The following is a 16,687-nucleotide window of genomic DNA, read 5'->3' as shown; positions in this document are numbered from 1 at the left end:
CAGCCAGTGTAACTGCTAAACTGCTTGCTTGCTGAATGTACACTGTACTGCATGATTGTAGCGGGTTTACTTAGGCATTAATTACATTTACATTTTAGTCATTTAGCAGACGCTCTTATCCAGAGCGACTTACAGTTAGTGAATACATATTTTATTTATTTTTTATTTATTTATTTTTTATACTGGCCCCCCGTGGGAATCGAACCCACAACCCTGGCGTTGCAAACGCCATGCTCTATCAACTGAGCTACATCCCTGCCGGCCATTCCCTCCACAAGCGAAGGGAAAAGGTGAGAGGAGGAGAGTGTGTAGATGCGAGAAGGAATTCCACAACGATCAAAGTGATCATGCTGTTTGAATGTAGCTGCTATGAAAGGGAACTGTGTTTGCGTGTGATCCGGGGTGTATTCATTCTGCCAATGCTGTTGAAAAAACGTTTCTTAAACGGAAGCAAACAGAACGAAACAGGGATCAACATACCTGAATTCGTTCGATAGAAACACTTGTTTTCAACTGTTGGACTAAATGATTACACCCTAGATCAGCTAGATGCAGGCAAGAGTGTGCAAGGCGGTATTGAATGTGTCAATGTCTGTCACCCCGATTACTCAAATTTCTCTCGACCTGTGCACCTACATTGTAAACCTTCATTCAGGCTAGGTTGTAGCAACCTCATGATGGGTACAGGGAACATTAGAGTATCATGTAGTAGCCTAAACCTATCAACGTTACGTTGAGCTGGGTGAATGGAATATGAATGACAGTCATCCAATGTGCTGTAATAGAATTAAGGCCAAGCTCATCAAACATCTTAAACGGCACCGACCGCCACTGGTACTGTAGCCACACACTAATCATTGGACTGAATACCATGTGATCTGACACAGCTCATTCATGGTTATTAGATATTAGATTCAAGATCATTTCTAAAACAATAAAGGGAAAGAGTGTTTTTCATTACTCCCAGAATGTATTAACAAGCTTTACTTTATCCTTGAAGGCTGATAGTTAATTGCATTTGGAAGAGGGGAGAAATGCAACATGATCAAGGTATGGCTTGAATTGCTAAAAAAAATGGAAGGTTTTTGATTAAGATGAAAGTTGTGTTTTGGGTTACATCTTTTATTTATTCTTAATTTTACAGTATTAGCAAGGGAGCACATTTTTCATTTTTCCTCCAGCCCCTCGTTGTTATTCATGGTTCATAACACCTGCTTGTGTTTAGCAGGCAAATGTCACCGTAGAACACACACACACACACGTCACCATAATATCTAAATGTGTCACCACGAAATCCGATGTTAAACTAAATCCGATGTTAACCTTTTGACATTGAGGTGCTCATTATATGTCTAGATATCAACATCTCCTCCCCCCTGTCCTTCACCTTTGTTTAAGCCATCCAGTTATTTCTTATCACCGCTGCTGAGCCATGCCGAGCCCTGACCTAAAGCTTGTTAACATGAGACTTCTCCACCTGGCAAATATACTCCTGGGAGGCGTCCATGTTTACAATCTTTAGAATGTCCCCGTTGTCAAGGAAATTACAATTGATTACCCATAATGCAGTGCTCTCTCTCTCTCTCTCTCTCTCTCTCCCTCCCCCTTTCAATTCAAGTGGGACTTTATTGTCATGGGAAACATATGTTTATATTGCCAAAGCAAGTGAAATAAACAATAAACACAAGTGAGAAGAAACAAAAAACCTACAAATGATACAGTAAACATGGCAAAGGTTTCAAAAGGACAAAGACATTTCTAATGTAATGTTATCAGCTATGTAGTGGGACATATGTGTCTCTAATATGGTCATGCATTTGGCAGGAGGTTAGGAAGTGCAGCTCAGTTTCCACCTCATTTTGTGGGCAGTGTGCACATAGCCTGTCTTCTCTTGAGAGACAGGTCAGCCTACTGCGGCATTTCTCAATAGCAAGGCTATGCTCTCTCTCTCTCTCTCTCTCTCTCTCTCTCTCTCTCTCTCTCTCTCTCTCTCTCTCTCTCTCTCTCTCTCTCTCTCTCTCTCTCTCTCTCTCTCTCTCTCTCTCTCTCTCTCTCTCTCTCTCTCTCTCTGCGGAGGGGTGTTGTCCTCTGCTCTCCGCTCAGACAAGACAGAGACGGCTGATTGATGATGAGCCTCAACCCTCCAACCAACCAAACCCCACAGAGAGACAGAGAGAATTTAACAGCTAAGGGTCTGGTCTGACTGAAGTATAACCACAGTCTCCCTAAGTCTCTTTCCGAGCAGTTAGACAGCCAATCAGGCCTGGGTCTGGACTTTTGGGATTTAGATCAGCCTTGTGACTAATCTAATCTGCCCATTATAGAATTGATGTGCTGGGGCCTAGGATGGAGTTGGGGGTACATGACTGGAGATGGGGCTGGTGTAGCACTGAGACATGGCTTTAGAATTAATCATATGGTGCCTAGGAATCTATAAACAGACCTAGAGCTGGGGGCTGGGGTGTGAGTCCAGGGACATGTCTCAGACCTGGAGCTGGGGGCTGGGGTATGAGTCCAGGGACATGTCTCAGACCTGGAGCTGGGGACTGGGGTATGAGTCCAGGGACATGTCTCAGACTTGGAGCTGGGGGCTGGGGTATGAGTCCAGGGACATGTCTCAGACCTGGAGCTGGGGACTGGGATGTGAGTCCAGGGACATGTCTCAGACCTGGAGCTGGGGGCTGGGGTATGAGTCCAGGGACATGTCTCAGACCTGGAGCTGGGGGCTGGGGTATGAGTCCAGGGTATGAGTCCAGGGTCTGAGTCCAGGGTATGAGTCCAGGGTATGAGTCCAGGGTATGAGTCCAGGGTATGAGTCCAGGGTATGAGTCCAGGGTATGAGTCCAGGGTATGAGTCCAGGGTATGAGCCCAGGGTATGAGTCCAGGGTATGAGCCCAGGGTATGAGCCCAGGGTCTGAGTCCAGGGTATGAGTCCAGGGTATGAGCCCAGGGTATGAGTCCAGGGTATGAGTCCAGGGTATGAGTCCAGGGTATGAGTCCAGGGTATGAGTCCAGGGTATGAGTCCAGGGTATGAGTCCAGGGTATGAGCCCAGGGTATGAGTTGGTTCCTCTGACTGCCTCATATTCCCCTTTCCAGTCCTCACCCAGCCTCTCCTGCCTGCTCCCTCGCCTCTCCCCAATTACCAGAGAGTACAGTAATGTGCACATGTGTTCCTCTACAGAAAGTGGTTTGGAATAAGTCCTGGCAGTGGCCACACTGTGAACGTCATGGGTGGAACATACAGAGCAGAGCCAGCAGCAAGACCCTTAGAGCATCCCAAATGGCACCCTATTCCCTACATAGTGCACTACTTTTGACCAGAGCCCTATGGGGAATAGGGTGGTATGTGGGATGCATCCTTAACGTCTGGTGTACATTAGTGTGTTTCTCTTAATTGTGATGATGTAAACTCTTGGTTGATGAAAACTCCCATCCAGTACAGCTGTGAGAAAGAGTGATGAAGACAGAGAGTGTAATCTACGCTATATATACACAAGTATGTGGACACCCCTTCAAATTAGTGGATTCTAATAGAGATACACTATATATACACAAGTATGTGGACACCCCTTCAAATTAGTGGATTCTAATAGAGATACACTATATATACACAAGTATGTGGACACCCCTTCAAATTAGTGGATTCTAATAGAGATACACTATATATACACAAGTATGTGGACACGCCTTCAAATTAGTGGATTCAGCTATTTCAGCCACACCCATTGCTGACAGGTGTATAAAATCAAGCACACATCCATGCAATCTCCGTAGACAAACATTGGCAGTAGAATGGCCTTACTGAAGAGCTCAGTGACTTTCAACGTGGCACCGTCATAGGATGCAGCCTTTTCAACAAGTCAGTTAGTCAAATGTCTGTCCTGCTAGAGCTGCCCCGGTCAACTGCAAGTGCTGTTTTTGTGAAGTGGAAACATCTAGGAGCAACAGCGGTTCCGCCGCGAAGTGGTAGGCCACACAAGCTCACAGAACGGGACCGCCGAGTGCTGAAGCATGTAGCGCGTAAAAATCGTCTGTCCTCGGTTGCAACACTCACTACCAAATTTCCAAACTGCTTCTGGAAGCAACGTCAGCACAATAACTGTTTGTCGGGGAGCTTCATGGAATGGGTTTCCATAGCCGAGTAGCAGCACACAAGCCTAAGATCACCATGCGCAATGCCAAGCGTTGGCTGGAGTGGTGTAAAGCTTGCCGCCATTGGACTCTGGAGCAGTGGAAACGCATTCTCTAGGGTGGAAGAACTTGACTGGCCTACACAGAGCCCTGACCTCAACCCCATCGAACACCTTCGGGATGAATTGCAACGCCGACTTTGAGCCTAACATCAGTGAACGGCCTCACTAATGCTCTTGTGGCTGAATGGAAGCAAGTCCCCGCAGCAATGTTCCAACATCTAGTGGAAAGCCTTCCCAGAAGAGTGGAGGCTGTTATAGCAGCAAAGGGGGGGACCAACTCCATATTAATGCCCGTGATTTTGGAATGAGAAATTCAACAAGCAGGTGTCCACATACTTTTTGGTCATGTGGTGTATGTTGCTATGGCAATCAAGGCTCTGGCTCAGTATGTAATTAAGCTAACTGAATGGATAATAGTGAGTTCGGTAGTCGTTCAAACGTTTTGAGTTTATATAAAATGAGTATAAGAACTAAAAACGTATGGTACCTCCTCACATGGTAAAGTATATCACTGCTAAAACTAAGGGTGCTTGGCGGTTCTTTATAGCACTAGTTCTTCCAGCAGTGTAAAGTATGTCTAATATTATAACTGAGAACTTAAGATATCTTAAATAAGCGGAAAATAGATGGTTTTGATTCAATTTTCACCTAATCTTAAACCTTCGACTTATAATATCTTAAAGAGAACAAGTATAGAGTAGCTGGTTCAAATTTACACCTGACTTTCAATCATGATTAAGATTTACATTTGAATTATTATACATTTGTTACGGCAAGTTCACACAATTTATGCAATTTTTGATTGAAGCTTACAACTACCTCATTTGATCTAGTTCTTGTTATGTAAATTGTTCCTCACTATGGCCTAAAATCAGTTTGATTTAACAGTGGAAAACTAGACGGTGTCATTGGAATGAGGGATGTGTTTTGTGTGTTGGAATAAAACCTGTAATCTACATATTTATGTCATTAGTCTAGCAGAGTGGTAATGAATGTGGGATTGAAGCTATACTGTCGAAACTAACTGTGTAGGACTTGAGTCACACCACCAATATGTTATTGTTCAACTCATTTCAAACAGTTTAGAAAAGTAGAACATACTGATTTAAATCAACCCAAGCGTTTGCTCCATTGGTCACTTGGTGCTGAGGTAGTGAACACGCCCTGTGACTGTGGTAGGAAAGGCACGGATAAGGTTCATGGTTGGGCAGTCTATCCCTCTATCCAGCATCAGCAAACCCCTATATGCCCTCTGAGAGAGTCATCGCTCTCCTCCCTACATCCCTCCAACCCTCCATCCCTTCATCCCTCCAACCCTCCATCCCTCCATCCCTCCATCCCTTCATCCCTTCATCCCTCCATCCTCTCCATCCCTCCATCCCTCCATCCCTCCATCCCTTCATCCCTCCATCCCTCCATCTCTCCATCCCTCCATCCCTCCATCCCTTCATCCCTCCAACCCTCCATCCCTCCATCCCTCCATCACTCCATCCCTTCATCCCTCCATCCCTCCATCTCTCCATCCCTCCATCCCTCCAGCCCCACAGACCCTCTAAATAATGGGCCAGCTCACTCCAGGATTATAGCCAGAGTCAATTTTACACTCTTAATTAACGTTATGGTTGCTGGAGGCCGTTGGGATGTGAAGAACTCTGACCCTTAGACTTGTTTTCAAAGATGACCCCTGACCTAGCTCCTGGGTGCTATCCACCATCCGGTGTTAATGCTTCGTCCCAAATGGCACCCGATTGCCTATTTTGTGCACTACTTTTGAACACGGCCCACTGCCCTGATCAAAAAGAGTGCCCTATGTAGGGAATACGGTGCCATTTGGGACGAAGCACTATGTTTGGAGGCTAGCTGAGAGGAGGGTATGAGAGATAATCCATCTTGGCTGCTGCCCCCTGTCTTTGTAGCGTTGTCTGGAGGAATCTCAGGAGCATCAGCTGGGTTGGAGATAAACACCTGGAGTATGATGCTGCTGCAGCTCAATGAACCCACAGGTAATACCAGGGTACTGACCTCCTCTTACCTGGCTGGAACCCACAGGTAATACCAGGGTGCTGACCTCTTACCTGGCTGGAACCCACAGGTAATACCAGGGTACTGACCTCCTCTTACCTGGCTGGAACCCACAGGTAATACCAGGGTACTGACCTCTTACCTGGCTGGAACCCACAGGTAATACCAGGGTACTGACCTCCTCTTACCTGGCTGGAACCCACAGGTAATACCAGGATACTGACCTCCTCTTACCTGGCTGGAACCCACAGGTAATACCAGGGTACTGACCTCCTCTTACCTGGCTGGAACCCACAGGTAATACCAGGGTACTGACCTCCTCTTACCTGGCTGGAACCCACAGGTAATACCAGGGTACTGACCTCCTCTTACCTGGCTGGAACCCACAGGTAATACCAGGGTACTGACCTCCTCTTACCTGGCTGGAACCCACAGGTAATACCAGGGTACTGACCTCTTACCTGGCTGTGTGGAGATATAGAGACCTGAGGTTAATAACAGAATGAAACAGTGTGTGCTCTCAGTACATTATGATCCAGTTACAGGTCAAGCTACAGTTACTTGGAACCATTTGAAGACATTTAGAACCCTCCAGTATATGGTGAGTAAATTCCATTTAGAACCCTCCAGTACATGGTGAGTAAATTCCATTTAGAACCCTCCAGTATATGGTGAGTAAATTACATTTGGAACCCTCCAGTACATGGTGAGTAAATTCCATTCAGAACCCTCCAGTACATGGTGAGTAAATTACATTTGGAACCCTCCAGTACATGGTGAGTAAATTACATTTGGAACCCTCCAGTACATGGTGAGTAAATTACATTTAGAACCCTCCAGTATATGGTGAGTACATTCCATTTAGAACCCTCCAGTATATGGTGAGTACATTCCATTTAGAACCCTCCAGTATATGGTGAGTACATTCCATTTAGAACCCTCTAGTATATGGTGAGTACAGTCCATTTAGAACCCTCTAGTATATGGTGAGTACAGTCCATTTAGAACCCTCAGTATATGGTGAGTACATTCCATTTAGAACCCTCCAGTATATGGTGAGTACATTCCATTTAGAACCCTCTAGTATATGGTGAGTCAATTCCATTTAGAACCCTCCAGTATATGGTGAGTACATTCCATTTAGAACCCTCCAGTATATGGTGAGTACATTCCATTTAGAACCCTCCAGTACATGGTGAGTAAATTCTATTTAGAACCCTCAAATATATGGTGAGTACATTCCATTTAGAACCCTCAAGTATATGGTGAGTACATTCCATTTAGAACCCTCAAATATATGGTGAGTAAATTCCATTTAGAACCCTCAAATATATGGTGAGTACATTCCATTTAGAACCCTCAAGTATATGGTGAGTACATTCCATTTATAACCCTCCAGTATATGGTGAGTAAATTCCATTTAGAACCCTCCAGTACATGGTGAGTAAATTCAATTTAGAACCCTCCAGTACATGGTGAGTAAATTCCATTTAGAACCCTCCAGTATATGGTGAGTAAATTCCACATGATGTGCATAACAAAGGACAAGGTGTGTGTTCTTATTTCAGTAGGATTGACTGTCTTGGGATGGAACTGCTACTGTTTCTTCTGTCTGTAACCTATTACTAATTCACACATCATTTGAGGAATCTGTCTGTAACCTCTTACTAATTCACAGATCATTTTAGGAATCTGTCTGTAACCTATTACTAATTCACAGATCATTTGAGGAATCTGTCTGTAACCTATTACTAATTCACAGATCATTTGAGGAATCTGTCTGTAACCTATTACTAATTCACAGATCATTTGAGGAATCTGTCTGTAACCTATTACTAATTCACAGATCATTTGAGGAATCTGTCTGTAACCTATTACTAATTCACAGATCATTTGAGGAATCTGTCTGTAACCTATTACTAATTCACACATCATTTGAGGAATCTGGAACCCTATATGCTAAGTAAATTACAACATTAAAGACAATAAAGATTATTTGATGTGTGAATTAGTAATAGGTTACAGCCTGGGCTCCCGAGCGGCGCAGTGGTCTAAGGCACTGCATCTCAGTGCTTGAGGCGTCACTACAGATCCCCTGATTCGATTCCAGGCTGTATCACAACCGGCCGTGATTGGGAGTCCCATAGGGGGTTGCACAATTGTCCCAGTGTCGTCCGGGTATGGCCGGTGTAGGCCGTCATTGTACATAAGAATGTGTTCTTAACTGACTTGCCTAGTTAAATAAAGGTAAAAAATATATATATATATAAAGAGACTGCAGTCTAGCAATAAAACCATTTGAATCATTGTGAGGAAAGATACATTAATTTACTAACGGGGGTGGTAAAATTTAAAATACAAAGTGGGATGGGGAAAACTCTTCATCCTTAAATCCTTTAAAACCCTTTCAAAATCGGATTTAAAAAATAGCTGCATTTTAACAAGCTGTTTTAGTGTGGGTAGTCTGGGTACACATCACCATTTTAAATCAATTGTTTTCTTTTTTGTAAATGTTTTTTTTGTGCTTGAGGCTGATCTGCCTTGCAGGCAACTTTTCCTTTGAAATGCTTCCCAGATGACCACAACACAGCATCCCAGCCAGAGTTAACTTCTCTGTTCGGATTTACTGTTCGCCGTTCGTACGCCCTCCCAGATGTAGCTTCACCAAGTCCAACATTGACTTTATCTCCTGCGCTACACTGAGGCTTTGAACAGTGTGCCGTGGATGGATGTGAAGTTTGGGATGTGAAAACTTGATGTTGGTTGGTAGCCAATGTTGTTGGAATAGAATTAAAGAGAAATGCCTTGAAGGCAAATGTACCTTGAAGGCTGTGTCCTTCAAACAGACTGAAAAAGTGTTTGTGAGGGAGTGATTAATAAACATGAATGCATGTTTCGCTCTTGCTCTCTCTCTCTCTCTCTCTCTCTCTCTCTCTCTCTCTCTCTCTCTCTCTCTCTCTCTCTCTTGCTCTCTCTCTCTTGCTCTCTCTCTCTTGCTCTCTCTCTCTCTCTCTCTCTTTGTCTCTCTCTCTCTCTCTCTCTCTCTCTCTCTTTCTCTCTCTCTCTCTCTTGCTCTCTCTCTCTTGCTCTCTCTCTCTTGCTCTCTCTCTCTCTCTCTCTCTCTCTTTGTCTCTCTCTCTCTCTCTCTCTCTCTCTCTCTCTCTTGCTCTCTCTCTCTTGCTCTCTCTCTCTTGCTCTCTCTCTCTCTCTCTCTTTCTCTCTCTCTCTCTTGTCTCTCTCTCTCTCTCTCTCTCTCTCTCTCTCTCTCTCTCTCTTGCTCTCTCTCTCTTGCTCTCTCTCTCTTGCTCTCTCTCTCTCTCTCTCTCTTTGTCTCTCTCTCTCTCTCTCTTTCTCTCTCTCTCTCTCTTGCTCTCTCTCTCTTGCTCTCTCTCTCTTGCTCTCTCTCTCTCTCTCTCTCTCTTTGTCTCTCTCTCTCTGTGTCAGTCTTTTGTTTGTTGCTGTTTTCAGTCAGACAATGCCCTTTACTTGAAGTGTGACTATGACAACTTCAGAATAAGTAACCACCGTTAAATCAACCCACAGCAGGAGCATTATCAGGACATCAGTGAAACAAATCATTTGACTGTGTTTAGTTGCCACCGATGGGGCCAGAATCTGTGAGAAAACAAACACATCAAGCACATCTCATGGAGTTGTTTACAGATTCAGTCAGGGCGTAGAGAATGGCATTGGAGATACCACACCTCACACATTATAAGGCTGCGTTGAGACAATGACTTAGCAATGACCCAAGCCCAGCGCAGCTAATCCCTACCATTGTGACGCAGAGTTGTCAAAATGCTTCAGCAAATGTACATTACGTCAGGGGCGTCGATAGTCACAATATAAGTAACCTAATTTATGTCCCTCTAACTGCCCTGAATGCCACCGCTGATCCTACAGCTATTGTGGGCAGTAGTCATGTGCCTCAGAACCAGATCTATGCTGTTAGCACTGAGCCGGTGTACCTGAGGAGGCAGTCCACTGTGTGCAGCTCACCCTGCACTAACATAAAGAACATGAGCACATCTACTGCCGCTAAGCTTCCCAGTAAAGCAATAAAAACAAGGAAGCATCCCAGAAGAAAAGTGCTCAAAATAGCACACGTTAACATATGTAGCTTAAGAAACAAGGTTCATGAAATCAATAATTTGCTAGTAACAGATGACATTCATATTCTGACTATCTCTGAAACTCACTTAGATAATACCTTTGATGATACAGTGGTAGCAATACAAGGTTATAACATTTATAGAAAATATAGAAATGCCAATGGTGGAGGTGTTGCTGTTTATATACAGAACCACATTCCTGTATACTTTCTGGGTGATTTAAATATTGACTGGCTGTCATCAGGCTGCCCACTCAAGAGAAAGCTTCAAACTGTAACCAGTGCCTGCAACCTGGTTCAGGTTATCAGTCAACCTACCAGGGTAGTTACAAACAGTAAAGGAATTAAATAATCAACATGTATTGATCATATCTTTACTAATGCTGCAGAGATTTGTTTGAAAGCAGTATCCAAATCCATTGGATGTAGTGATCACAATATAGTAGCCATATCTAGGAAAACCAAAGTTCCAAAGGCTGGGCCTAATATTGTGTATAAGAGGTCATACAATAAGTTTTGTAGTGATTCCTATGGTGTTGATGCAAATAATATATGTTGGTCCGTGGTGTGTAATGAGGAGCAAACAGACACTGCACTTGACACATTTATGAAATTGCTTATTCCAGTTACTAATAAGCATGCACCCATTAAGAAAATGACTGTAAAAACTGTTAAATCCCCGTGGATTGATGAGGAATTGAAAAATTGTATGGTTGAGAGGGATGAGGCAAAATAAATGGCAAATAAGTCTGGCTGCACAACCAATTGACAAACGTATTACAAATTGAGAAATCATGTGACTAAACTGAATAAAAAGAAGAAGAAACTACACTATGAAACAAGGACAATTACATAAAGAATGATAGTAAAAAGCTTTGGAGCACCTTAAATGAAATTTTTGAAAAAAAGGCAAACTGCTCCATCATTCATTGAATCAGATGCTCATTCATCACAAAACCAACTGATATTGCCAACTACTTTAATATTTTTTTCATTGGCAAGATTAGCAAACTTAGGCATGACATGCCAGCAACAATTGCTGACACTACTCATCCAAGTATATCTGACCAAATTATGAAAGACAAGTATTGTAATTTTGAATTCCGTAAAGTGAGTGTGGAAGAGGTGAACAAATTATTGTTGTCTATTAACAATGACAAGCCACCGGGGTCTGACAACTTGGATGGAGAATTACTGAGGATAATAGTGGATGATATTGCCACTCCTATTTGCCATATTTTCAATTTAAGCCTACTAGAAAGTGTGTGCCCTCAGGCTTGGAGGGAAGTAAGTCATTCCACTACCTAAGAATAGTAAAGCCCCCTTTACTGGCTCAAATAGCCGACCAATCTGCCTGTTACCAACCCTTAGTAAACTATTGGAAAAAATGGTGTTTGACCAGATACAATGCTATTTTACTGTAAACAAATTGACAAACTTTCAGCATGCTTATAGAAAAGGACATTCAACGAGCACAGCACTTACACAAATGACTGATGATTGGCTGAGAGAAATTGATGATAAAAAGATTGTGGGGGCTGTTTTGTTAGACTTCAGTGCAGCTTTTGACATTATCGATCATAGTCTGCTGCTGGAAAAACGTATGTGTTATGGCTTTACACCCCCTGCTATAATGTGAATAAAGAGTTACTTGTCTAACAGAACACAGAGGGTGTTCTTTAATGGAAGCCTCTCAAACATAATCCAGGTAGAATCAGGAATTCCTCAGGGCAGCTGTCTAGGCCCCTTGCTTTTTTCCATCTTTACTAACGACTGGCTTTGAGTAAAGCCAGTGTGTCTATGTATACGGATGATTCAACACTATACACATCAGCTACTACAGAAACTTAACAAAGAGTTGCAGTTAGTTTCGGAATGGGTGGCAAGGAATAAGTTCGTCCTGAATATTTCCAAAACTAAAAGCATTGTATGACTAAACTGCTTGGGGTAACCCTGGATTGTAGACTGTCATGGTCAAAGCATATTGATACAACAGTAGCTAAGATGGGGAGAAGTAAGTCCATAATTAAGCGCTGCTCTGCCTTCTTAACAACACCATCAACAAGGCAGGTCCTTCAGGCCCTAGTTTTGTCGCACCTAGACTACTGTTCAGTAGTGTGGTCAGGTGCCACAAAGAGGGACTTGGGAAAATTGCAGTTGGCTCAGAACAGGGCAGCACGGCTGGCCCTTAAAAGCACACGGAGAGCCAACATTGATGACATGCATGTCAGTCTCTCCTGGCTCAGAGTGGAAGAGAGATTGACTTCATCACTGCTTGTTTTTGTGAGAGGTGTCGACGAGCTGAATGTTCCGAGCTGTCTGTTTGGAATACTGGCACATAGCTCGGACACCCATGCATACCCCACAAGACATGCCACCAGAGGTCTCTTCACAGTCCCCAAATCCAGAACGGACTATGGGAGGCGCACAGTACTACATAGAGCCATGACTACATGGAACTCTATTCCAAATCAGGTACAGTGGGGAAAAAATTTATTTAGTCAGCCACCAATTGTGCAAGTTCTCCCACTTAAAAAGATGAGAGAGGCCTGTAATTTTCATCATAGGTACACGTCAACTATGACAGACAAAATGAGGAAAAAAAATCCAGAAAATCACATTGTAGGATTTTTAATGAATTTATTTGCAAATTATGGTGGAAAATAAGTATTTGGTCAATAACAAAAGTTTCTCAATACTTTGTTATATACCCTTTGTTGGCAATGACACAGGTCAAACGTTTTCTGTAAGTCTTCACAAGGATTTCACACACTGTTGCTGGTATTTTGGCCCATTCCTCCATGCAGATCTCCTCTAGAGCAGTGATGTTTTGGGGGCTGTCGCTGGGCAACACGGACTTTCAACTCCCCTCCAAAGATTTTCTATGGGGTTGAGATCTGGAGACTCCAGGACCTTGAAATGCTTCTTACGAAGCCACTCCTTCGTTGCCCGGGCGGTGTGTTTGGGATCATTGTAATGCTGAAAGACCCAGCCACGTTTCATCTTCAATGCCCTTGCTGATGGAAGGAGGTTTTCACTCAAAATCTCACGATACATGGCCCCATTCATTCTTTCCTTTACACGGATCAGTCGTCCTGGTCCCTTTGCAGAAAAAACAGCCCCAAAGTATGATGTTTTCACTCCCATGCTTCACAGTAGGTATGGTGTTCTTTGGATGCAACTCAGCATTCTTTGTCCTCCAAACACAACGAGTTGAGTTTTTACCAAAAAGTTATATTTTGGTTTCATCTGACCATATGACATTCTCCCAATCCTCTTCTGGATGCACTCTAGCAAACTTCAGACGGGCCTGGACATGTACTGGCTTAAGCAGGGGGACACGTCTAGCACTGCAGGATTTGAGTCCCTGGCGGCGTAGTGTGTTACTGATGGTAGGCTTTGTTACTTTGGTCCCAGCTCTCTGCAGGTCATTCACTAGGTTCCCCCCGTGTGGTTCTGGGATTTTTGCTCACCGTTCTTGTGATCATTTTGACCCCACGGGGTGAGATCTTGCGTGGAGCCCCAGATCGAGGGAGATTATCAGTGGTCTTGTATGTCTTCCATTTCCTAATAATTGCTCCCACAGTTGATTTCTTCAAACCAAGCTGCTTACCTATTGCAGATTCAGTCTTCCCAGCCTGGTGCAGGTCTACACTTTTGTTTCTGTTGTCCTTTGACAGCTCTTTGGTATTGGCCATAGTGGAGTTTGGAGTGTGACTGTTTGAGGTTGTGGACAGGTGTCTTTTATACTGATAACAAGTTCAAACAGGTGCCATTAATACAGGTAACGAGTGGAGGACAGAGGAGCCTCTTAAAGAAGAAGTTACAGGTCTGTGAGAGCCAGAAATCTTGCTTGTTTGTAGGTGACCAAATACTTATTTTCCACCATAATTTGCAAATAAATTCATTAAAAATCCTACAATGTGATTTTCTGGATTTTCTTTTCTCAATTTGTCTGTCATAGTTGACGTGTACCTATGATGAAAATTACAGGCCTCTCTCATCTTTTTAAGTGGGAGAACTTGCACAATTGGTGGCTGACTAAATACTTTTTTGCCCCACTGTAACTGATGCAAGCAGTAGAATCAGATTTAAAAACCAGGTAGAAATACACCTTGTGGAACAGCGGGGACTGTGAAGAGAAACACACACAGGTACATGCACACATACATATAGACACTCACTCTACACACACGAACACATGGATGTTGTATTGTAAATATGTGATAGTGGAGTAGTGGCCTGAGGGAACACACTAAATGTATTGGGTAAAGTGTTATGAAATATAATGTCATGTAATGTTTTAAATTGTATATAACTGCCTTAATGTTGCAGGACTCCAGGAAGAGTAGCTGCTGCCTTGGCAACAGCTAATGGGGATCCTTAATAAATACAAATACAAATACCTCATGGAGTTGTTTACAGATTCAGTCAGGGCGTAGAGAATGGCATTGGAGATACCACACCTCATGGAGTTGTTTACAGATTCAGTCAGGGCGTAGAGAATGGCATTGGAGATACCACACCTCATGGAGTTGTTTACAGATTCAGTCAGGGCGTAGAGAATGGCATTGGAGATACCACACCTCATGGAGTTGTTTACAGATTCAGTCAGGGCGTAGAGAATGGCATTGGAGATACCACACCTCATGGAGTTGTTTACAGATTCAGTCAGGGCGTAGAGAATGGCATTGGAGATACCACACCTCATGGAGTTGTTTACAGATTCAGTCAGGGCGTAGAGAATGGCATTGGAGATACCACACCTCATGGAGTTGTTTACAGATTCAGTCAGGGCGTAGAGAATGGCATTGGAGATACCACACCTCATGGAGTTGTTTACAGATTCAGTCAGGGCGTAGAGAATGGCATTGGAGATACCACACCTCATGGAGTTGTTTACAGATTCAGTCAGGGCGTAGAGAATGGCATTGGAGATACCACACCTCATGGAGTTGTTTACAGATTCAGTCAGGGCGTAGAGAATGGCATTGGAGATACCACACCTCATGGAGTTGTTTACAGATTCAGTCAGGGCGTAGAGAATGGCATTGGAGATACCACACCTCATGGAGTTGTTTACAGATTCAGTCAGGGCGTAGAGAATGGCATTGGAGATACCACACCTCTCTGTCCCCTGACTGTGTTCATCCTGATGGTTCCTTCTCATGTATAACAGCACCTCCCATTGACTTTTATTGCGTAGCCAGTGAACACTTCCATTATCTCTTTACACAATAATGTTATTAAGAAAACGTGATTTAAAAGTTCCATGTTGCTGTAGACATACAGTATTTCTGACATATCTATTTACCAGATCTATTTACCAGATCTATTTACCAGATCTATTTACCAGATCTATTTACCAGATCTATTTGCCAGATCTATTTACCAGATCTATTTTCCAGATCTATTTACCAGATCTATTTACCAGATCTATTTACCAGATCTATTTACCAGATCTGATTCTGCCTTGATAGTTACTGTTGATCATTAGGGTGCTGTGACGCTTTGGAGGAAGTCTTCTTAGAGAACCTCCTGAGCATAAGTGGTGTTTCACTTTGACCCTCCATGTGTTTCTATAATTCCCTTACCTATTTTATTGGCTCATTAACTCGTGGGTGTTTTATTTCAACTTAAATATCCACAGCTGAAGTTACGGTGCTTAAGCCCCCGGAACAGAACCATAACTTCTCTTGTAAAATGTTTTGCTACTTGATGGTAAATATCACTGAACCCTATAACACATCCATGAACGTATCTATTACTTGCAAAAAAAAACTCTTAAAGTATCAACCCTAGGTCAGGTTTCTATCTCCGCTATAAGGGTTGGTTTATATCTCAGGTTTCTATCTCCACTATGAGGGTTGGTTTATATCTCAGGTTTCTATCTCCACTATAAGGGTTGGTTTATATCTCAGGTTTCTATCTCCGCTATAAGGGTTGGTTTATATCTCAGGTTTCTATCTCCGCTATAAGGGTTGGTTTATATCTCAGGTTTCTATCTCCACTATAAGGGTTGGTTTATATCTCAGGTTTCTATCTCCGCTATAAGGGTTGGTTTATATCTCAGGTTTCTATCTCCACTATAATGGTTGGTTTATATCTCAGGTTTCTATCTCCACTATAAGGGTTGGTTTATATCTCAGGTTTCTATCTCCACTGTAAGGGTTGGTTTATATCTCAGGTTTCTATCTCCACTATAAGGGTTGGTTTATATCTCAGGTTTCTATCTCCGCTATAAGGGTTGGTTTATATCTCAGGTTTCTATCTCCACTATAAGGGTTGGTTTATATCTCAGGTTTCTATCTCCGCTATAAGGGTTGGTTTATATCTCAGGTTTCTATCTCCACTATAA

General features: G+C 43.0%; 1 protein-coding gene across 1 annotated transcript; it reads right to left on the bottom strand.

Annotated features, from left to right (window-relative positions):
* Positions 1 to 9,852: 9,852 nt before the first annotated feature.
* LOC121543746 lies at positions 9,853 to 15,499 on the bottom strand. The gene is made up of 2 exons (XM_041853899.2): positions 14,736 to 15,499; positions 9,853 to 9,922 (listed from the first exon to the last, which is right to left on the bottom strand). The coding sequence occupies exons 1-2, from the start codon at positions 15,497 to 15,499 to the stop codon at positions 9,853 to 9,855; spliced, it is 834 nt and encodes a 277-aa protein (XP_041709833.2).
* Between the last annotated feature and the right edge of the window lie 1,188 nt (positions 15,500 to 16,687).

Source organism: Coregonus clupeaformis, unplaced genomic scaffold (genome assembly GCF_020615455.1).
Source record: "Coregonus clupeaformis isolate EN_2021a unplaced genomic scaffold, ASM2061545v1 scaf0285, whole genome shotgun sequence".
In the NCBI taxonomy this organism is placed as follows: domain Eukaryota; kingdom Metazoa; phylum Chordata; class Actinopteri; order Salmoniformes; family Salmonidae; genus Coregonus; species Coregonus clupeaformis.
This window is presented reverse-complemented; position numbering and strand designations above follow the sequence as displayed.

Coding starts and splice junctions, on each gene's coding strand:
- LOC121543746 (XM_041853899.2), bottom strand. CDS start 15,499: ATGAGAAGGAACCATCAGGATGAACACAGTCAGGGGACAGAGAGGTGT. Junction 9,923..14,735: donor TCTGTAAACAACTCCATGAG/GTATTTGTATTT, acceptor ATAATGTGTGAG/GTGTGGTATCTCCAATGCCA.